This window comes from Engraulis encrasicolus, chromosome 14 (genome assembly GCF_034702125.1).
Source record: "Engraulis encrasicolus isolate BLACKSEA-1 chromosome 14, IST_EnEncr_1.0, whole genome shotgun sequence".
Taxonomy (NCBI): Eukaryota; Metazoa; Chordata; class Actinopteri; order Clupeiformes; family Engraulidae; genus Engraulis; species Engraulis encrasicolus.
Genome location: NC_085870.1, coordinates 24,000,851 through 24,022,761, shown reverse-complemented (window position 1 = coordinate 24,022,761; position 21,911 = coordinate 24,000,851). Strand labels below are relative to the sequence as shown.

Genomic DNA, 21,911 nt, shown 5'->3' with positions numbered 1-21,911 from the left:
AAAGACGTCCGCAGCTAAAGAGGCAGAGGGGACCTGAGACAGGCAGGGGTCAGTCAACAAAGTTATTCCAGATGAGTTATCTCACTCGGTGGCCATCTTTGTGACGCCTTCGAAAATCTATTTCGGATTAGTGAAACCAGACCCACTCGAAATGAATGAGGAATAACAAGTTATGCACTCTCACATAACTCACGGTTGGGAAAGCCATATGCTTAAAACCACAGAGAAAGGTTTATTACACTAGGAAAATGATGTTGTATGCTTAGTTGGTTCTTGTGATTCAAAATAAAGCTTTCAAAGCCACTTTTCCCATGGATTATTTGAGCAAAAAGCTGCAATATGATTGGAGCATTGTTCATTCATTAAGGCATAATGATTGGTTTTCTGGTGGGATGCAGGCACTTACGGCCTGTACCCACACAGAGAAATTCCGGTCCGCTGTCATTGACTTTGAATGGGGGCGATATCGTGCTTGACAGCGTGGAGGTCAAGCGATATCGCCGTGGGACGCGATTTTGATATAGGCGAGCTTGATATATCATGCAAATTTGATGGTCCAATAACCAATCACATGGGCGTATGGGTAGCAAGGGCGGGAGTTACACAACATTTTTAGAAAAAAATGGTTGCGATTTCTGTTATTTCCAACATCTCGTTTTTGCTTAATTTAAAGACCCCAAATGCCTGTAAATGTCGTGACTATCACGGATTGATGTAAAAATGCACCACAAACTTATGTAACACAAATAGGTTACCCCAAATTGTCATTTGATCACTCAATGTTTTGAGCTAACCGGGTAAGCTAACTTTAGCATTTTACCAGAACCAGGCACCTACAAGCTTATATCAGACTACCTCTGTACTACTAGAATGATATAACGGGGGTTAAATGTTATCTAGGACCAAAACACAATCGCATTTAAGCCATGTACACACTGTGTTGTGATATTGGGTGAGCGCCGTTTGCTATCTCGCTTGGTCTGCCCGCTGTCTGCCGCGAGACACAGGCCAGGCCGAGAGGGTTGAAAGGCGGGTGAGAAGCGTAGTTAGCCCCAGGGAGAATGTAATGGGAGTATCCGTGACCACACCCTCAGCGCGATATTCCACGCCGCGGATTCCGTCTGGGCAGTTTCCCAGTGGGAACTAGGCGTTACCATACTGCACGCATAAGAGCTATACTATTCATTTCTATGGGTGATTTTTTCAGGACTCCATTTCCTCATATGCCTCTTTTCCACTGCATTTTTTTCTGGTAGGCCCACAGCTCAACACAACGCAACTCGGCCGGCCGCCACTTTTTGCTTTCCGATTGAGCTGTATCGTGCCAATTCAAAAAGCAAAAAGTGGCGGCCAAGTCGCTCTGTGTGGAGCTGTGGGCTTACCAGAAAACCTGCAGTGGAAAAGAGTTATTAGTTAATAAAAAGGTTTCAGTAGTGAATGCTCCTCCAGGGAGAGACTGAGATCACAAATCAAGAAAACCAACTGAACACAGACCTTTAATATCGACCTATAATATAATAATTACAAACATAAGTTAAGATAGGAATGTTTTATTCAGCATTTTAGTAGAATTATTCACACTTTTATTTAAGAGACATAGTCTTATTTTGCTAAAGGTTGGTGCAAAAAAGAGAACAAAACAGGGATTCTCAATATAACTGCATAAATCATGTCTTTACTCAAATGAAAATAAGACTGAAAACAGAAAATGGATTGTTCTAGGTTAAAAGGTGATATATATGTCACAGGTAGGGGGCGCTCGGTTTCAAAAGCGGCGCCCCCATTTAAAGGGACACTGTGCAGGAAATGGTCAAAAACGGTACTGCAACTCTGCTGCTCATTGAAACTGGGCTGCCTATTACCAAATTTGATCTTTACATGAAAGTTTACTACATAATAAACAAATATTTTCTAATATGGTCCAAGTAGAGTCATTTTTGCAGCTAAAAATGGCTATTTTTGGAAATTCAAAATGGCGGACCATGGAGAAGATCCCCCTTTTCATGTATGAAAAGTGCAATTTTTCCAGTCATAATGAATACTTAGAATTTGATGGTGGTGGTAAGTATTCATGAAAAAGGAAATTCTGGAAATAAACAACTAAAAATCTCACACAGTGTCCCTTTAACCATCAGCTACCCCGAGGAACATACTGCACACCACAGATAAGCCAGGACACCAGGATGGAATCAAATTCGATATTTATTTAGGCCTACTATTCGATTCCTAAAAGCACGCTCATGCGCGCGCACACACACACACACAGTCAGTCACGCACACACACGCACGGTCCCTCACTCACACAGACTCATTCTCTCTCACTCACGCAGGTCCCATGGGCAGGTCTAATGTCCTTCTTAACCAGTTCGTTCCTTGGGTTCTCATCCAGAGTCCGAATCCAGTCCATAGTTCATATTGCACTCATTTGGGGCCGGTCCATTTCCAGCAGGGTTCGTGGCCTCCTGACACACGGGAGGAGTGGGGTCCAATCTCTGTAAGAACAAGTGCAGTAGTCACTGTCCACGCAGGCTGCAGGTCTCAAGTATGGCAAAGGCAGCTACTACCCAACACTCGTGTAGTCACACCATATAAACACTGCACGCGAAGTTCATCTCTAGCTACGTAAAAGTCACTGCAACGGTGAATAAACAGGGGGTAGCCTAGCCAGCCACATGAAAGTGGAGTCTGTCCTGCATGTGGGTTTGTCCAACATTGAGAGAGAGAGAGAGAGACGGTGAACCCGAGGGGGTAAGTGAGAGGGAGGGAGAGACAGAGAGCCAGGAGCAGCATACACATTTGGAGAGGGTCTCCCAACTTGGAGGCCACGGTAAGCAAGCGTAGGCACTTAACTGATCGGGGGAGGTGCTCCATCACCCCCGCATGTCCAACTCGGCAGCTTCGTCGGAGTCGGTCGTTCCGCGGACCTCAACTCTGGCACTATGCCGTCCGTCGACCTCTCGGCTGCATGGATCCAGATCCGTAGGAACGGTTTCACTTCGTGCCATCTTCTCCCGCTTGCTTCCGTCCGGTTACCGGTCAGCTTTCACCCTCTCCTGCACGGCTGCTCCCGGCGGCGGCATCTCTCCCCCCTCTGGGCTGCATTCGGCTCCCCCCGGTTCTGGTCTTTCTCCTCTGTCCGTGCCCTCTCTTTTGCTGCTCCGTCTGTCTCCAAATACCCTTGCCCCTTCCGTTTGTGCCAATCATCCATCACATTCATTTCCATTCACACCTGCATCCACTCTCACACCAGCATCCACTCATCCTGATTAGCCAGCATGTAGGCCTAAAACTAAGGAGGCCGCCATGTTTGTTTACAGAGGTGCGGCGCAGAAAGTCTTCCCCAACCTAAATTTACGTTCCCTCCCCCACTTATCGTTGTCACCCCTGTGACATATATATATATTTTTTACAATTAATACGTGAACGTATGAAAGTCTATACTATACCAAAAACATTTTTAAAAGTAACTTGTACTTCTGTGCGATATAAGCAACATATTGAAAAGAATGTAGCATATATGAGCAAGCTGTAAAAGTCACATTTTACATTACATAGCATTTAGCAGACACCTTTGACCAAAACGACTTACAAAGGGAAAATAAGCGAGAACAGGGTAAGGCATCTAAGCACAGTGTGCAGTTGCAACTCTGACAACATTGTCCAACACATGGTAAAAGAGGATGTAGGAAAAATATTATAAGAAGGGTAACAAGCAGGCACGTGCACAGCATAGTTGCCCACGGTGCCCGAGCAACGACCCTTTTGCCCACATTGGCTGATATTGCCCTTCCAAGGGAGGGGGAAATAATTTGGCTATTATAATTTCATATTTCAATATCATTTGATTTCTTTATAATTCATAATTTTGATTGAAGTTTTGTACAATACAGACTTAAGTCAGTCATACAAATTAATCAGACCCGTCGAGAATGGGCACGAGCGATGTGAGGTAGGCCTACACAACAACTCCGGTGGGGAGGGAGAAGGCACGCGACAGGCGCTTGAGCGCCTATAAGAGACACGAAAGATTTTGATACCTGGGTGTCGGCTAGAGCCCTACACACAGTCTACATATTAGGGTACAAAATATGCTCACAATCAACCTCTCTATTACAATGTTGAGTTTAGAACTTTTAGTTATCATACATCTGACAACCAGCCAGCGCCACGTTTAGGTAGCAAAAAAACCCGACAGCCAGCTGTAGATATGCCTCAGAAAAATAGGCTAAGATTTCATGTTTCAACTGATTTGCTTTGCAATTCGTATTTTTGATTGAAGCTTCCTAAATTAAGTTTTCAAATTCGGATTCACCTACACCTCGAGAGATAGGCAAAGGGAGGGACAGCATGCGCGTTGCGGTGGGCACGCGCAGCTACATGGGAGGGAGGGGGGAGCAAGCAAACATGCGACCAGGGCAGAGACGCAAAATATGTCAAAGATGTCGTGGGAGTAGAGCGACTGCCCTGGCGGCCTGAGGTGAGCTGGAAACATAGCAGACTACACAGTATTACACTACATGATCACAATTAATGCCTCTTAAAGCCGATCTCGAGTTTAGGACGTTTAGTGACCCATAGGCTAATCTGACAGCCGGTGTGCCACGTTCAGATATTGGGGAAAAACGACAGCCAGCTAGCTTGCAGTCATTGTCAACGTTTTACATGGCTCAGGTTGTTTTGTGGAAGGCTAACCCAACTAAGAAACATGCAGATGACATGTCGTTTTATCAAGCAAGAGAGAATTTAAGGGGGTAGGCTACTAAAGGAAGCACATCTCTGCAGAGTTGGCTGCGAAAAAAATGAACAGGTGCAGGTGAGGCAGAGAATCTTTTTCAGGATTGTAGAGGTTTGATCTTGGTGAGACCGCTAGGAAAGTGCTTTTTCTTACGCCGATATATTCTCCGACCCAAAGATACTGTTTCCACTGTAAATGTCCATGTAATTGAAATAAATCCACTCCACATGATAACTGACGTTTACTGTTCTTCTCAAGACATAGGCCTACAAAATGTGCATGAACTAACTAAAATATCTGTAATGAAAATAAAAGGTTATAAAGTCTGCGAGAAGCTCGGAGCTTCAGAGCAACAGATAAGAACTGGTCGCTCCCACGCCACGGTTTCCTGGTGAACCAGAAGCTATGTGTTGACGCCCAGGGGGCTGGGCTACACAAACCTTACTTACTTACTTACTTACTTACTTGCAAAACTTACTTACCCTACTTACAGGCTACTGGTTCACCAGGAAAACGCCACGGTTCTTTGCGATCTGAAATGAAAGCCGGCTCGTCAATTCTTAAAGCGACAGTACACATTTTTAATATAGGCTACAAAAGACCCAACAAATTACCTAAACCTGTGAATTCTTATTGTTTTAGCTTTCCTATATAATATTCATCATTTTAATCATGGAATATGCCTATTAATGAAATTTCAAATTGAAATTAAATGATCTTTTTAACCATTTTTAAACTATTTCTATTTATTATACCTTAAAGTCTACTTTGGCTGCTACAAGGATTATAAAGATGACAGTGGGTTAATTGATTAAGCATCCTCATATTTAGCCTATGGGGTTGGCAAGTCGATCCGTCACCAGGGCCGAAAACGTCACTTCCGGATCCATTCCGGATCCATTCGTTATCAACTACCATGTAAACACAATGTAATAAAACTCGACAAGAAGCGGATTGAAAATGGTACAGTGCTGTGTCCCGTTGTGTAAGAACAGAAACGACGTCGACAAAGGATTCCCCTTTTACCGTTTTCCTGTCGACGAGAAAGTCAGCAAAAAGTGGCTGAAGTTGATACGGTAAGTTTGATTCAAAATCTTAATGAATGCAGCTTAATGGTAGGTAGCTTACATCAGCTAACTAGCGAGTTGTTAGCTGTGGAAAAGCTGTTACTAGGCAACACTGATCTATTTTTCATCCAAACAGACTAGTATTTTGATTGCAAAATCGTTTAGTGTCTATGCCCATGATGAAGTAACCAGTACCAGTCGAAGTTTTTTTTATGATAGTTGGAGGGAGCTTGCTATTGAAGATAGCTCTCACTAAGGAAACAGCTGGCAGATCAGCTGTCCTTACGTGTTGTTAGTTGTGGGAAAGCGGTCAGCTCGGACACTTAATTGAGCAAAACCGATGTATATATTGTTTTAACAGACTAATATTTTATGGTAACGTGGTACAGGCCATGAAAAATGAGAAAGTATCACACTAGTACCGATGTAACAGAGATTCCCTGATTGTCGCTCCCAACGCAGGACGCTCCCCGGTCGGCTCGCTCCCACTAGCCAGACTATCGATCCCACCGCCATATAACGGCGCTAGTTATCTTTTTGATGTTAGTTTTTTGTTTCTAACCCTAAATTGCTTGTATGTGACAGTGTATGATAATACGTGAAATATAATCGGGCGGGACTACACGTCCGGGAGTGATAGAAACACCTGGGACTACACGTCCGGGAGCGATCTCAGTTGGGAGTGTCCATCTACCTCCCTATAAGAGACTATCTGGGCCTCCTCAACTGGCGATTCCAGATGATATAAACACAGCGACTGGTCTGAATGAATACGCTCCAGTTTAAAAGTGACATTTACTTACGACCAATTACCATTGCTTCTAACATCTGCAGTCGCCAGTTGTTACGGCCCAAGATAGTATTTTACACCGGTCAAAGTTGACTAGAGATGATGGGGGAGTCTGTGATGCAATATACTAATGACAGTTTCTATGTGCGTGTGTCTTTTTCCCCCCAGACGTGACAATTTCACTCCAACTCCTAATACCAGGATCTGCGGGTGGCATTTCCCGAATGGAAAGGCAGCCGGACCCACAAGATTTGCCTGGAACGAGGGAAAGGCTTTTCAGTCCATTGAACAGCCATCCAAACGACTGAAGACACTCCCTGTCACTGAGGAAGAGGAAGACGAGGCAGAGGCAGGTTCATGCCACCTTGAAGTTCAACGATCAACCGAATTGTTGCAAATGGAGAATGCCCAACTGAAAGAAGAAAATTTAAGATTGCATGCACAACTACAGAATCATAAGCAAACATTTTCATTCGACCAAATATCCTCTGTGCCCCGCAAAGTCATTTATTACACAGGCATGCCTGATGCTGCCACAGTTTTCTTTCTATATGCCCTTCTTTCCAAATTTCCCCTCAAGTATCACTATGATTGGACTGTCCAAAGTATGCCACTAATTGATCAATTGCTGTTAACTCTGATGAAGCTCCGGCTGAATTGTGGGATCGAAGACCTCTCCACCAGATTTAACTGCAGTCGAACCACAGTCACCAATATTTTTATGACCATCTCCAGTGCCCTTTATGACATCTTGTACGTTGGAATGATGGAAAACAACATCCCTTCCCGTTTCAAAAACCAAACCTCCCTGCCAGAGTGCTTCCTCCCATTCCCCAACTGCCGTATTGTGCTTGACTGCACTGAAGTGGCTGTCTGCAACACCGAAAGCCTTGAGGACCAAAGTAAGCTGTACAGCCATTACAAAGGATGCACCACACTTAAGGCTCTGGTCGGTGTGGCGCCCAATGGAGTTATCACGTTTGTTAGTGAACTGTATGGTGGGAGCATATCCGACAAAGCCATAACAGCTGACAGTGGAGTGCTGGAACAACTTGTTCCAGGGGACATGGTGATGGCTGACAAGGGCTTCACCATCCGCGACATTTTGCCCGAAGGTGTTTCCCTCAACATCCCCACATTCCTTGTCGATGGACAGTTCACATTGCAGGAAGTTCAGTATAATAGACTGATTGCCAGTGCCAGAGTCCATGTGGAACGTTCTATTCAGCGCCTGAAAACATTTCGGATTTTAAAAGAGATCCCACATCAGTACAAGAAACATGGAAACAAGATCTGGAAAGTGTGTGTGTGCTTGATGAACTTACAGACACCCATCCTGAGGGAAGTAGATGTCTGATCTTACCAGTCATCATAAATAATCAGTTATCATAATATTGTATATAAATAAATGTTATAGTATGTCTTAATTTGTGTTTGTCTTTTGCATTATATTCACACAGTAATGTTGTTTAATGTAGAATGAATATCTAAGATAAGTACTTGGGCATTCCAGCGGCGCAGGTGTTGGACAAAACAAGATAACTTTAAGGAAATAATTCAGTTAATGTACCATGAAGTATTTTGGAGCATAGAACAGTGTTAAGTACTTGGGCATTCAAGTCCAATCTCACACACATCCAAATTCTTTTTTGTTGGTTGGGTGCAGGTTCAAAATGTGAAGTACTTGTAAGGTAATGAAAGAACTGCACACTGATAAGCTCCCATTTACACCATTTTTATTCCGAAACATCACTGGAATAAAAAAAATAGTAAGAGTAAATGGGAGAAGAGTACATAAAAGAGTAAATGGGAGCTCACGGTGTGCGGTTCTTTCATTACCTTGCAAGTACTTGGACATTCCCTTTGTAAGGCTAGATGCAAGATGAGACAACTTCCTAAAGACACATGCTGTGTCCAGTGTAAATTCAATGCTGACTTTCATAACCCCTGATTTCAGAATGTGTAAAAAAAATATGACACATATCAATAAATAAGTTCAATAAGTTAACATTTATTTGTTATTGAAGAGAGCACGGGGCAGAAAATGGTCCTTGTAAAAATTTTCCAGGACCTTAAGATTGCTGACCCAGGCTGGGTCTTTTTTAATCTCTACAATGGCCATGTCCTGAGTTGTCCATACAACTAGATGACAGGTGGTAGCCTCTGTCAGGTGCAGGTTGCCCTGAATCTGATGCCAGTAGTTGTGGGTGTTCTTCAACCTAAATAGCCCGGTGACTTGGTCCACGTACAGGTAAAAGTCCTTTGCCTCTGCTGCCTGAGCGATTGTTTTCTCTCTGGCAGAATATGGGCATTTCACCTCCACAAGGTAATTGCTGGACAGTAGAAGTCCATCTGGGGAGGCCCCAAGCAGCCCACTGTCAGACAGGAACAGTCCCTTCTCCAGGATGGTCTCCCCACTTTGTTCCATGAACTTCTTTTTGGCCTCTTTCTCGTGCACGATTCCCCAATCACATGCCTGGGGACAGAGAATGAAACACAAGTGTAAGAATCAAAAGCAAATAAATAGCAAAGTAGCCTAGTAAATGGTAGCCTAGTAAATGGCTAAAAAATTACACGGTGTGTTCGCTACTCACACGAGCTCCTTGTTTGGGGTTGTATTCTCCCAGCAGTGTCTTGAACAATGAAGGTGGGAAAGACTGTCTTCTGACTGCAGACAAAACCAAACCAAAGTTGCTCGCTGTGATCCTCTTCTTGCGATATGCTGCCCTGTTACAGAGAAAGCCATTTTAGTTGACACATAGATGATTAAGGAAATACGACACAAAACTCATGTCAATCCAAATGGCAACTTTCTGACCCAAGCAGAATAATTGTACAAGTGTCGATTACATTTACATTATTTGTTTGTGTTTAAAGTCAAAAAGGTACCATTTCAAAATGAATCGAGTCTCATGTCTGTGAGCAGCTTTTTCTACAATATCAAATAACTGAATAAACATCCTCCAACATTGGCGCTGTATTGCCCATGTGTACTTACCATAATGCATTGCTCGTCTGCCCAACTGTGGCCCTCTCGATGGCTTCTTTTTGTTGCTGGCTGACAGCAAGAGACGTCATGATGAAGTCCTCTTTGTCTTGAGCATCGCTGTACTCCTGACTGGCCAGTATCCCATCAAATAGTTTCTCTGGTAGGGATGGGTCAAATTCCTGCCCCAACAATTATCAAGGGAAAAAAACAGACTTATGCATAGAACAATATGGCACACAAATATATGTTGGTTACACAGCACAGGCAAAAAGTATATCTAAAATAAATGCAAGGAGTGTTTGTGCCCTCTGGTTTGGCCGTCATTCTGAAGTGATGAGGAAATAGTCAGTGTGGATTTGTCATTGTATAAATGAATTTGTTCAGCTATTCACTACGATTGCAGCTTTGACATGAGAAGTTGTAAATGCTAACTGTGTACAGTAGGCCTCAGTAATCTGGTAGCCTATCGTACAGTATTATTTTGGATTTCCAAGTGTTAGATTATTATTGTCATTGTCAGGTATTTTGGTTATCACGACACTCCTAGTCGAGAGAATGTATAGACCTTGGGATGATTATAACAATACATCAAAAATATAAAAAACAGAAAGCATACCTGATGTATTTCTGGGGCTAAAATAAAGCCCAGACCTGTGAAACGCCCAAATTGCGCCAAAGACTGCCTTGTCCAGCCTTTGTCTTCTTCGGTCACTGGGCGCTTAATTCCAGCTGAAATAAATGCATAAAATATAATTCAATTTAATATGTAAAGAAAATGTAGGTCCATGTAGGTTCAACAACAAAGCAGAAAGCATGGATAACTGGTGATAAATATTTTGTGGTTGTGAGTCATTATTCCAAGTAGGCTGGGCTACTAACCTTTTGATGTCGAAGGTGCCATCACAGACAGCCTCTTGGCCACAACGTCCTCTGTTTTGGGTGCTGTAGGCCTTCTCCACACACACTCCACATCCGTCCGGGTCATGTTCTTCTCCGCCCAAATGAGGAGGGCTGCAATGTGGTGGCACTTGGCTAGACCAACAGCACATGTACACCTGCTGTCCGTCACCTCCTGATCCTCTACATGCACCTAGATGAACACAACTTTTCTTAGTCCAAGGCCAGGCTCTAAATTAACACCAGCCAACCAGCCAAATGCTGGTGAAAAGTCACTTTGGCTGGAAAAACGTACCAGCCATTTTTACCCATCAGTGAGTGTGTGTGTAGGCTATGGCAAGAATAACATACTTTCAACATTTTGGCAGGTGATAAAAAAAAAAATAGAGCCATGGTCGTAGGCATACAAGAACATAACATAACATAAATCGCCGCTGAGGGAACAGCTTGAGCACTTTGATATTTAAGTTTAGACGACCACTAGATAGCGCCACTGTACCAACTACACTCTGTGGATAGTCAACCATTTCTCACCGATAACAAACCATGTTGCTTAACTGACATAGATTGAACATATTTAACATAGTAAACGTCAACAGTTATATCGGTTTTCAAGTCGACACCCACATATTTAGCTAATGTTTCGCCTCACCTCCACCTCATATTCTTTTTTCTTCATAGACGCCTGCACTTTTCCTTTCAAGCTGCCACCTGACATAACATTGACACTAATCACTCTATTTGAGTTGAAGGAGTTCAGTCCCTTTTTAACTGACTTCGGATGGCTGGCGAAATACGAAGTCACGGTGAAAAATGTGACTGGCTCCTTAGCAGTAGACATTTTCGTATAGCAATCACTAGATATTACCTGTCGTTAACGTTCACTGTGTTTAGAATTTCTGTTTATGTTCCCGCCGGCGGCTAACGTTAGCACAAACAGCACTGGGTCCTTTTTGCTGGTCGCACTTTCATGGAGTTCATTGAATGAGATATACAGGTCTGATCGACTTACTTTAAAATGCAGATGAATCCGCGTGGTTTCGTCTTTCCAACGATGTGTTCCGTGTCTTCGTAACCTTAGCAGGCGTTTTACAATCCAACCGTGAACATAGGCTGTTAACATTACAGTATACATTGGGAGCTGGGGATTTGGATCCGTGACGTCACACTTGCCAACCCTATTAATTTACTCATCATTTCATTTCATTTAAGATGAGGATGACTCAGAGCCACAGACCTCTGCACATAGGGCAGGTAGGCATAAGACTGATCATCTCTGTGACTGATACAGGTTTAAAAACTATCAAGGCTTTTTCTCATAATTTCATTTAATTTAGGGGCAGCCACATACCACACATGAGGAAATGTGGATCAGGAGACTTTTAGGGCAGGTGGGCATAAGGCTGATCTTCTCTGATATGATTAATAGGTAGGCCTACATGTTTAAAAACTAGCATGTTATATCATATGGTACGCATTCAAGATACTATACAATAAAATAATAAAAAATTCTGAAGGCCGCTCATTGTTGATGGGTTGTTGTTTTTTTTTTGGGGGGGGGGGGGGGGGGGGCTTGCCCTTTCTTCAGGTTAAAGCAACTGCCCTTTCAGATTCCTGTGCACGTCCCTGGTAACAAGGCCATTTTTTAGATAACAAAGACATCTAGGTGCAGTGTACAGTTGCAACACTGACCGCAATGTCCAACACATGGTAAAAGATGTAGCAAAAAAATGATGAAAGATGTTACAAACAATTTAGGTATAAAATGTGTTAAAGTTCAGTAGGCTAAAGAAAAAAACACGAACATCCGTCTCAAAAATATTCTGGGTGCAGGACCAGCAAAGTCACATGAAAATTGAAAATAAAGTCCACACACCAGGCTCCCGTTTCTTTTCATTTAATGTGATGTCTCGGGCAAAATATGTACATTCACTTTGTGGTTTCATGTTGCACACATCACTTTTCAAAGGAGATTGACATAAATGGGGATCACCTGGCTGGGGGTTGAACCACCTATGATCATGGGTATTTAAACTGTGCTTTTCATGTGTTTTTAGTCTGAAGAAGGGTATGCTGCCCGAAACGTCACATTAAATGAAAAGAAACGGGAGCCTGGGAACTTATGAAGCCGTACTTCCACATTCTGTGTAACATTGTGCGATGTAGATATCAGACCACCATCCGATATCACCATCTTTACAATGTTGCATGATCTGGACTTACACCTTCTGAGAGGAACAGAAAAAGCAAACGGCAAATTATACATAGATGTTGTTATTGATATTGTCAGAAGACACGCAGAGTATCGCAGAGGGAGGATGGTGCCAGCAGACAGTTCAGTGTACTGCAGCAGCACGACTCCATTTTCCTTTCAAGACATTGAGTCACACATTCTCATAGTCCACAGAGTCAGCCTAAAACACAATTGAGATGAGGATCAGATAGAAAGAACAAAAGTGTACAACTTGTGTATGTGCAGTTGTGCACCGAGTGTTTAACATTTGAATGCAACTTTTTCTGTAGCGAGAACCAACAATGATTAACAGAACAACAATTCACATAGTCTCATCACTGTCACGTTACAAAGGTGCCACCTCGTTGAAATAGGGGAAATGTTTACATTAGCCCCAGTGCTTAATTTGTCAAGCGGGAGGTCCCGGAGCACAGACGATGGGTGGCTCCCCCTGGAGGGGGGGTCTGTGATGTCTTTCCCTGAGGTTCCATCCAAGGTTCCGGAGCTCTCATCTGAGGTTCCGGAGCTAGCTCCCCCTTGCTCCCCCTCAAATTAAGCACTGATTAGCCCCTATGGGAGGAAGATGTTTCATCTATGAAGATGTTTCATCTGAGGGTTCTCTTTTACATTAGCGCCTATGGGACAAAGACGGAACATAGGCCTGCAAAGGGGATATTTTTCAAAAATCGAAAGCCACATACACCAGATACACCCACCTGGTCTCCAGTGTTTGGTCTGATGGTTGAGTATGTCTGCTGTTCATCGTAGCGGTACTGAAGGGTTGCATAGGTTGGTGTAGCAGTGGCCTCACTCTGTTGATTGCACCATCATATACTAATTATACACACAACTGTGCTCATAAAGAATCATAATGCCATGTTATAAACCTTCATATGCATATGAAGTATCACACGCGTTCATTCCTTCTTAGTCTTAGTCCCATTAGAGAGAGAGAATGAGAGAGAGAGAGAGCATCCACCTGATCTCCAGTGTTTGGTCTGATGTTTGAGTAAATCTGCTGTTCATTGCCGTACTGGGCTGCGTTGGTTGGTGTAGTAGCAGCGGTGTCTTGTCGGTTGTCATTCCCATTCTGTCTTATTCTCTGTGCTGTACAGTACAAAGCAAAATGAAAACACAATATGATAAAAGACAGAGATTGTTTACACCAAAACAAACGTTCATTACGTTTGTGTGCGTGTGTGTGTGTGTGTGTGTGTGTGTGTGTGTGTGTGTGTGTGTGTGTGTGTTTTAACATATCAATGTGTGTAAGTATGAAATTAGCCTGTGTGTGTGTGTGTGTGTGTGTGTGTGTGTGTGTGTGTGTGTGTGTGTGTGTGTGTGTACTTTTACATCTGAAATACAGGAAAGCTGCTCCTCCTAGCAGCAGTATTGCCAGCAAAGCAGCTGGGATGATTATGAGGTATGGCACTGACTTGCCCTCGGTGTCTGCAAATGAAGAGAGCTCTCAGTCTGTGGCCAAGCATCCACATTTCTGAAAAGCATCATTGCTAACCAGTCAGCAGCTTAGTAGGTTGCAATGGGAAATTACATTGCAATCAAGTAGGTTGCTAACTTAGGGCATTTTCACACTTGCAGTGTTCATGTTTCTGTATGGCGTATTAGTTGCGCACTGAAACATAGTGCCAGAAGTGCAAAAGTGTGGCATTTGAGATCCAGCATTGGTCCCCCTTTCATCCATTTAACCCATTTTAACCTAAGGCACCTACAAAAACACCTGCTAAATGCTAGAGACTCTGGACTCATTGCTTATGTTACATTACATAGATTTATTAATATTTTACAACTATTACTATGTCAGAATTGTAAAACTAAGCTATTATTGAGGATGCCCAACAAATAGCTCCTTTAATATGTTCTCTATCTGTCTTCTGTTGTCCAGTCTTGCACTTTAAATGTCTGTAGGCCTATGTGTATTGTATGGGTAGTGTAGTACATCCACCATCTATGTCTATACTGTCTTACTTACTTACTTAACCCCATCACGCCATTCGGCGCATAGGGCAGCAACTCTATACTGTCTTAAGCTGAGCTCACACTGTGCGACTTTAGCCCCGATTTTGCCCCGATTTGGCACTAGCACGACTTTTTGAGATTCGGGCCGATTTCTTGCTCAATCGCAGGTCAATCGTGAATCTCGCATCGTGCAGTGTACACTCTTAGAAAAAAGGGTTCCTGTGGGTGCTATATAGATCCCAGGGGTTCAATTATGAGAAAATAGAACCCTTTCTACTTGAAAGGTGCTATATCTCGCACGTGAAGATTTTTTTGATTTCCAACCAACCTTTCCAACGGCGACCATTCAGTCTGGCGTTAAACTAACAGTAAGTGGTTACATTTTTACAATCTCTGTATTTCTCATTAAACCTAGGCTACTAAGTGTCATGTATGGGACCTAAAATGGTATGTGTTTCTCTTTAAAGACGTGAAAGGGTGTGTTTAGCAAAAATGTACAGCTATTGGTTTGACCGTCGATAGGGGCGTTAACTTTTATAACGTCAGTTGTTTTGCTAATGTTAGGCATGCTAGCAGAAGGACGTTGTACTATACGTTAATTTTTAGAGTAGTCCTAGATGGATTTCCACTGTCAGCGCCACGGACTACAACAGATATGATCTTACACCACGATTAATTGTTTTTGTTTTTGTATTGTTTGTGTTTCATAGAGGGTGACAGGGTCGGGAATCCAAGTTGTCCGCTAACTTGGCCTAGCTTGTTTTATAGCTACAAATGTAGCTATAAAACAGAAAGAAGGCCGCTACCGTGTCATCTGGAACCGATATTTGACATTGTATATTAACCATGGGCTCTGTTAACACCAGCCAAAATGCTAAATGCAGTTGAAATTCAGTTTGGCTGGTACCAACTTTCAAGCCACTTTGACCAATTAGCGGGCTACGGTTTGTGTGTTTGGCTAGTAGACTTCAACACCAAGACATTTTGGCTGGTGATGAAAAAAAGTTAATTTTGAGCCCTGATGCTGACATAATTAATCACCGCATACACCCAGAAAGCAGCGCGCCGTGTGTCAAAGAGACGTTGCTCCTTTTAAATAGCGAAGTACAACACTTCTGGCGATAAGCAGACATCGAAAGGGAGCCCGAAGTAGCGCAAGCACTCCTTCATCTTCCGGACACTGCTGGTCAAAAAAACGATTAAACGAAATATTTAATTCCTCACGCTACTTGCTTTTAACGTTTCGGTATTCCCCCCTGTATTTGCCCCTTTGCATCAACATGTTATGATATTCTGAGCCGTGCAGCGTTTACCCGAGGCTTGACTGTTAACTATCTTGTTTCACAGCCTAGATTGTTGCCTCAGTCAGGCTCTGTATACTCACATACGTCGTACTTCAGAGCCGTATATAAATCTCTATATACGGCTCTGTCGTACTTAATGTTGGGGCGCCCCCTTGTGGCAGTACGATTAAACAAACAAAACAAAAGCAGCAACAACATCCAAATCATAAACCATAGGCCAATCCTAGCTGGTTGTGTTATGTGTGGTTGGTTTGTATTTCTATAGGCTATATTTAGGCTATAACGTCATGGTATGGTTTAGGATTTGTATGTTGTTTTTCTTTTTGTTTTTATCTTTCTGCCACGAGGTGTATAGGCCACAGGGCCTATATTCTGAAATAGTACAGTGTTTTTTTATATATGTATTTGGTATTGAAAAGGAAAACCCTAAAATGCCACTCTTGGCTGTTTGACAGTATGTATATATGCATGTCCATACACACACATGCACACTCTAATGCATGATATTGTGTGTCATTGTGTCATTTCAGATATTCCAAATGGTGGACAAGTGGTCCCAAGATAATGTCGGCAAATGGCTGCAAAGCATTAATCTCATAGATTTTAAGGAAACATTCAGAGGTACGGTACATGGATTTCTTCAAATGTCCATTCTGTGAGGTCATCAAATTTCAACTACGAAAGTACCTAACGCATCTGCAATTATTGCACAACCACCAACCCAATTTCAGTATCACCTGTAATGTGGGAGGATGTAATAGAACATACAAGAGTGTTCCGTGTCTGAGAAACCATATATATAGAAAGCATAGAGAAGCTTTGACCACGAGCTCAAATATTGATAAACATCCCATTGACCAGATTGAAGAAGCCATAGATGATGATGATGATGAGGACGATGATGATGATGATGATGATGATGCTTATGTTGATGAGAGGCGTGTGAAAGGGAATACTTTGGAGAGTCTTTTATCTGGACTGAAGCAACATGTGGCTCTTTTCATTTTAAATCTACAAGAAAAACATCTTCTCCCAAAATTGACCCAGGACACAATTGTAACCAACCTCCAATTTATGATTAATTTTTTTCAACAGCACTATGCTGAGATAATAAAATTTCATTTGAGTAGTTCAGGATTTAGATTGGAAGACCATGAAGATTTGGATTTTTTGCTGTCTGAAGACACAATTTTTGATTCAGCATTTGAGTATGTAAAGTCCGAGTACAAACTCCTTCAGTACAGTAAAGAGCACCTTAATTTTGTGGAACCTGTGCAAAAATGTTTAGGCATCAACAGCAAGGGGAATGAGGATTCATTTCAATACATTCCCATAAAAGATGTTCTCAAGACTCACCTGGAGAACACTGATGTTTTTGAATCATTCCAAAGAACCTGTGAGAGATCCCCAAGTGCTTTTACTTTTAGTGACTATACTGACGGAGAGATATTCCAGGGAAGTCCTTTTTTTGGAGATGCCAACATTGTCAGATTACATCTTTACACAGATGAATTCGAGATAGTGAACCCTCTATCTTCCAAAAAAACACTTCACAAACTTGCTGCATTTTATTTTACAATTGGAAATCTTGAGGCAAATTTTAAGTCCCAACTCCGGTTCATACACCTCTGCATTCTTGTGAAGAACAAACTACTCCAAAAGTATTCTTACAGAGAGATTCTGCGCCCCCTCATTGATGATCTGATCTCTTTACATATTCACGGACTGGCACTCAATGTGAACGGGCAAAGTGTGCATGTGAAGGCGGCATTAGCAACAATTTCTGCAGACAATTTGGCAGCTCATAGCTTGGCAGGATTTACGTGTTGCTTCAGTAGTGGGCGTGTGTGTCGTTATTGTATGGTCACCTATAATGACTTAAAACTCCATGTTAATGAGGAACACACAGTAATAAGAACATCTGAAGTGCACAAATACCACCTGGAAGCACTGAGGGAGAGCCCTGCGATATCAAAACAGACCTACGGGGTCGTCAGTGAATGTCCATTTAATGAACTGCCATACTTCGATGTCACACAAGCATTTCCCCCTGATTTAATGCATGATTTCCTGGAGGGAGTTATACCTGTGGTAATCTGTGAGGTAATCAAGGCATTACATCACCGCAACATTGTCTCAGTCTCGAGTGTGAATGCAGAGTTGGATGCATTTGAAATTGGAAAGAATGACAGAAGCAATATTCCACAGAAATTATCACAAAACAGCTTGAAACTAAACAAATTACAAGGGACAGCATCACAAAACTGGTGTCTGTTTAGGATTTTGCCCTTTCTTATTGCTCATTACATTCCAGAGGGTGAGGTTCACTGGGGTATTTTTTTGAAGTGCCGTGAGATTGGTGAGATCCTTTTTTCTTCCAACATCAGAAAAGACACCATCCCAGTCCTCAGCCTGCAAATTGGTGAATTTCTGTCTGGTTTTAAAACCTTGTTCCCTGCTACTTTCACCCCCAAACTCCACTACCTGATCCATTACCCCCGACTAATTTCAGAATTTGGGCCCTTGAAGCCATTGTGGTGCATGCGGTTTGAGGGGAAACACCAATATTTCAAACGTCTGGCAAAAAATACATGCAATTTCAAGAATGTGTGCTACACCCTTTCGAAAAGGCACCAGTTAAGGGAGTGCTGGGAGTTGACATCGCTGGATGTTCTCAAGCAAAGTGTTTACACAGAGGGAGAGCGACTTACTCCATTCAGAGCTTTACCATCAAGTATTCAGGAAGGAGTGAGAGAGAAAAGCTGTGTTGAGGACATTCCTTGGGAGGAGAAAGTTGGTTTGGTTAGCACTCTGTCTACCAACAATGTTACATATAGGGTTGGTGACAATTTCGTGATTGATGCTATTGAAGAGGACATTCCAATATTCATCAAGATTTCCAAAATTGTTCAATTCAGGGGGGTTTGGATGATTTTTGGTCAATTATTAATTCCAAAAGAATTCAATGGGCATTATCATGCCTTTAAAGTGGAGGACCTGGGTCAGTGGATTGTGGTGCAGCCAGGGGAGGAGAAAGATCCTCATGCTCTGGACTTGTATATCCATGACGATGACACATTTGTTACACTTCACCATGGTGTACAAAATGCAAGGTGATTAGACTCCTTACGGTTGCCCTCCTAACTTGTGGGCTCTTGTTTTTGACCACTATTTTTGCTTCCCTTATAACAATGTTTATTGGCTTGATGGTGTGCTGTAAACATGCATGTGAAATAGTTTTTATTTATTGATTTTATTTATCTATTTTACAGAGCAGGAAATTGATGGGGAAACTCTTTTGGGACTCACAGAGAGGATGATAGAGAAGCTTTTTCCAGTCATTAAGCTACAAGTGTTGTTCATGAAGGAGCTCCAACATTTAAAAAACTCTTCTACTTCAGAGTAAGTACAAGTGTGTCATATGATAGTGATTAGGGGTGTGCAAAATAATCGTCATATCGATGCATCGCGATACTTACTCTCACGATACAATGCATCGATTCATGACAAGGTATCGTGATACTTATTTTCTCAATATACTGCATGGATTCATGACAATTGATTATTTGATAACAATAAAATTCGATTTGCCCCAGATTATTTTGTTCAGTAGAGAATAGGTAATATTTCTGTTGTGATGTAAGCTCTCTCCCAGATGATAGAATGCTTAAATAGAATGAACTGACTTAAGAAAGCTACACAGCAACTGACAAATAAGCTGTATTTTACACATTTACTGAAGTAAATATCGCAATGCATCACAGTAGTACATGAATCGCAATGCATCGTGATAGAATCGCATCGTGGCATGTGTATCGTGATGCGCATCGAATCGTGAAACCTTTGCCAATACCCACCCCTAATAGTGATAGTGAGTTAGTACGCAGTGGTTTTTTGTCCTTGCCTTACATTGAACTTTTACATTTTGAGTTTGCACCTGGCTAAACTAAATGTTTGTGAGACTTTAATGAAATCCTATAGAGAGATCATGATCTGCTTCAGTAGTCACAGTACATGTTGACTAGTTGTTTTTTTGTGTGAAATTCAGCTTCCTACTGTTGATGGCATCCACACAGCTCCAAACATTTCAGTCCCACCACCATGTTTGACCTTCAGCATGGGGGCACTGTACAGATCACTTTTTTTTTTACCACCACACACGCTTGACACCATCTAATGCTAATTTGTTAATCATGGTCTCAGAGTCCAACATACTGTACTAAGGATATGGGTTACTGGAACCATGTCCTGTGACGGAAGCTGAATTCCACCAAAAGAAACATGTGGTGTGTATGTGTTTTTCTGCACTACTTTACTTACTGTCTTCTATCTCTTTACCCAGGCCTGTAACTGCAGCACCCTGTAATGGACCATGTGATCAGTAAGCAATAAGCACACCTGATGGGTGGTGTAAATAAGTCATTCTGCAATATCTGTTAAGAAAAAAAACTTTGTGTTGCACCTAATAATCTTCTACTTATATCCAAATACCACATTCATTTTTACTATACTTAAAACTACACAACAAAATTATGTATCTACACAGGCAAGGGCCACTGTCACATGTGACCGAACCATGGCCTGCAGTATTCTGTTTACCAGACTTTCCACCAGAATTAAAAGCTGCTCTGCTGAGAAAGGATCCTGCCTTTAAAAAGAAGGATAAATCACATTTGCGTGCACTGTTGATTCAAGTGTTGTTTGACAACATCACTAAACACACATGGTGAATACATTTATATATTATTATGACATACTGTATGTTGTTTTTGTTAACCGGGATGCTATGCATTGATAATGTGCTGTTTTTATTATGTAGGTATCCCAGTCACAAAATGTACGGAGACGTTCTGGGTACCCTGACAATGAAATATCCTTTTTTAAAGGATGGCAGCTCTTCTGGACATGTATGTATAGTACACATACGTGCACATCAATGATAGTGGGTTTGTTTTTTATCAACACTAACAAACTCTCACAACTCCCTTTGCCTTTTTATCTTTAGGCAACACTATTGGAATGTTTGCGTAACAAATTTAAGAAGGAGAGAAGGCCTCTTCTGAATTCAGCTTTAGTGGAAGAGATGAAAGTCAAATATGGCTCAAAGAAGAGGACCTCCGCCCAGATGACTGACTGCCATTCCTCTACTCAAATGGTACATGTTTCCCAAATCATTTTTTGCTTTTGTATTGTCCTTATGTGTACACTGTCTGCAGCCAGGGAACTGTGGTGGCTTTAAACAAACCACACTAATTCTTGATTATTCTTTTATACATACACCAGCTTGCCAAAAGGAGAGGACACCCTCCATCAACAGTTCAGCCAGTGCCTAACTCTTCACAAGAGGTATTATCTATTTTTTATGTGTCCATATTGTTTCTAATAATTGTGACATGGTCATGTTTCGTAAGTGTACAATGTTAGCAGGGCTATAAATTAACTTTTTTTCATCATTAGCCAATTTAGCTTGTAGATGTTAAATTTTACTTCACAGAAATACAGTCTCTATCAGTCAAAGTGGCTAATACGTTTTCTTTTCTACCAGTCAAACTGAATTTCCACCAGTATTTGGCTGGTTTGTGGGTGTTAATTTAGAGGTTTTAAAAGTTTTAAAAGGTTTTAAAAGTTAACTTGTAACAAGCACCTGGAGTCACTCACTCAACTCATTGTTCACATGTTGTCTTGTGTGTTATACTTAAAGCGATGGTTCGGAGTAGAATCACCCTAATGCCATTTGAACCGTGACACCCATCCACCTTTACACCCGAAGTGTTTTCTGCCGCAGGCTTACATCAACAGAGTTGCCGTGTTATTCGATGTTTATTCCGGTTAGCTTGACTCAAGCGCATATGGATACTGGGCACCGTCTCCAAACTTTCCCCACAAAAATAACATGTCATGACACCAAACTTCTGCAGTAGC

At 42.0% G+C, this 21,911-nt stretch overlaps 3 protein-coding genes and 1 long non-coding RNA gene across 4 annotated transcripts; 2 read left to right on the top strand and 2 right to left on the bottom strand.

Moving 5' to 3' along the window:
- The first annotated feature begins 5,583 nt into the window (after nucleotides 1-5,583).
- On the top strand, nucleotides 5,584-8,031 carry LOC134462314 (uncharacterized). Its single transcript, XM_063215264.1, has 2 exons — nucleotides 5,584-5,811; nucleotides 6,761-8,031. The coding sequence occupies exons 1-2, from the start codon at nucleotides 5,696-5,698 to the stop codon at nucleotides 7,947-7,949; spliced, it is 1,305 nt and encodes a 434-aa protein (XP_063071334.1). The 5' UTR covers nucleotides 5,584-5,695; the 3' UTR covers nucleotides 7,950-8,031.
- Nucleotides 8,032-8,583: 552 nt separating this feature from the next.
- Nucleotides 8,584-11,195, bottom strand: LOC134462315 (uncharacterized). Its single transcript, XM_063215265.1, has 6 exons — nucleotides 11,131-11,195; nucleotides 10,461-10,671; nucleotides 10,198-10,310; nucleotides 9,591-9,760; nucleotides 9,187-9,319; nucleotides 8,584-9,068 (listed from the first exon to the last, which is right to left on the bottom strand). The coding sequence occupies exons 1-6, from the start codon at nucleotides 11,155-11,157 to the stop codon at nucleotides 8,604-8,606; spliced, it is 1,119 nt and encodes a 372-aa protein (XP_063071335.1). The 5' UTR covers nucleotides 11,158-11,195; the 3' UTR covers nucleotides 8,584-8,603.
- A 1,109-nt stretch (nucleotides 11,196-12,304) lies between these two features.
- On the bottom strand, nucleotides 12,305-13,812 carry LOC134463201 (uncharacterized). Its single transcript, XR_010037673.1, has 3 exons — nucleotides 13,691-13,812; nucleotides 13,428-13,523; nucleotides 12,305-12,892 (listed from the first exon to the last, which is right to left on the bottom strand). It is a non-coding gene; the product is annotated as an uncharacterized LOC134463201 (long non-coding RNA).
- A 1,211-nt stretch (nucleotides 13,813-15,023) lies between these two features.
- Nucleotides 15,024-21,593, top strand: LOC134463019 (sterile alpha motif domain-containing protein 3-like). The gene is made up of 9 exons (XM_063216276.1): nucleotides 15,024-15,053; nucleotides 16,520-16,610; nucleotides 19,262-19,391; nucleotides 20,332-20,370; nucleotides 20,536-20,715; nucleotides 20,809-20,896; nucleotides 20,995-21,144; nucleotides 21,273-21,335; nucleotides 21,585-21,593. Exons 2-9 carry the CDS (start codon nucleotides 16,529-16,531, stop codon nucleotides 21,591-21,593), a joined length of 741 nt encoding a protein of 246 aa, XP_063072346.1. The 5' UTR covers nucleotides 15,024-15,053; nucleotides 16,520-16,528.
- The last annotated feature ends 318 nt before the right edge of the window (nucleotides 21,594-21,911 follow it).

Coding starts and splice junctions, on each gene's coding strand:
- LOC134462315 (XM_063215265.1), bottom strand. CDS start 11,157: ATGAAGAAAAAAGAATATGAGGTGGAG. Junction 10,672..11,130: donor AAAAAGAATATGAGGTGGAG/GTGAGGCGAAAC, acceptor GTGTTCATCTAG/GTGCATGTAGAGGATCAGGA. Junction 9,761..10,197: donor TAGCCCCAGAAATACATCAG/GTATGCTTTCTG, acceptor TTGTTGGGGCAG/GAATTTGACCCATCCCTACC.
- LOC134462314 (XM_063215264.1), top strand. CDS start 5,696: ATGGTACAGTGCTGTGTCCCGTTGTGTAAGAACAGAAACGACGTCGAC. Junction 5,812..6,760: donor AAGTGGCTGAAGTTGATACG/GTAAGTTTGATT, acceptor TTTTCCCCCCAG/ACGTGACAATTTCACTCCAA.
- LOC134463019 (XM_063216276.1), top strand. CDS start 16,529: ATGGTGGACAAGTGGTCCCAAGATAATGTCGGCAAATGGCTGCAAAGC. Junction 20,371..20,535: donor TGTAATGGACCATGTGATCA/GTAAGCAATAAG, acceptor GTATCTACACAG/GCAAGGGCCACTGTCACATG. Junction 20,716..20,808: donor AACATCACTAAACACACATG/GTGAATACATTT, acceptor TTTATTATGTAG/GTATCCCAGTCACAAAATGT.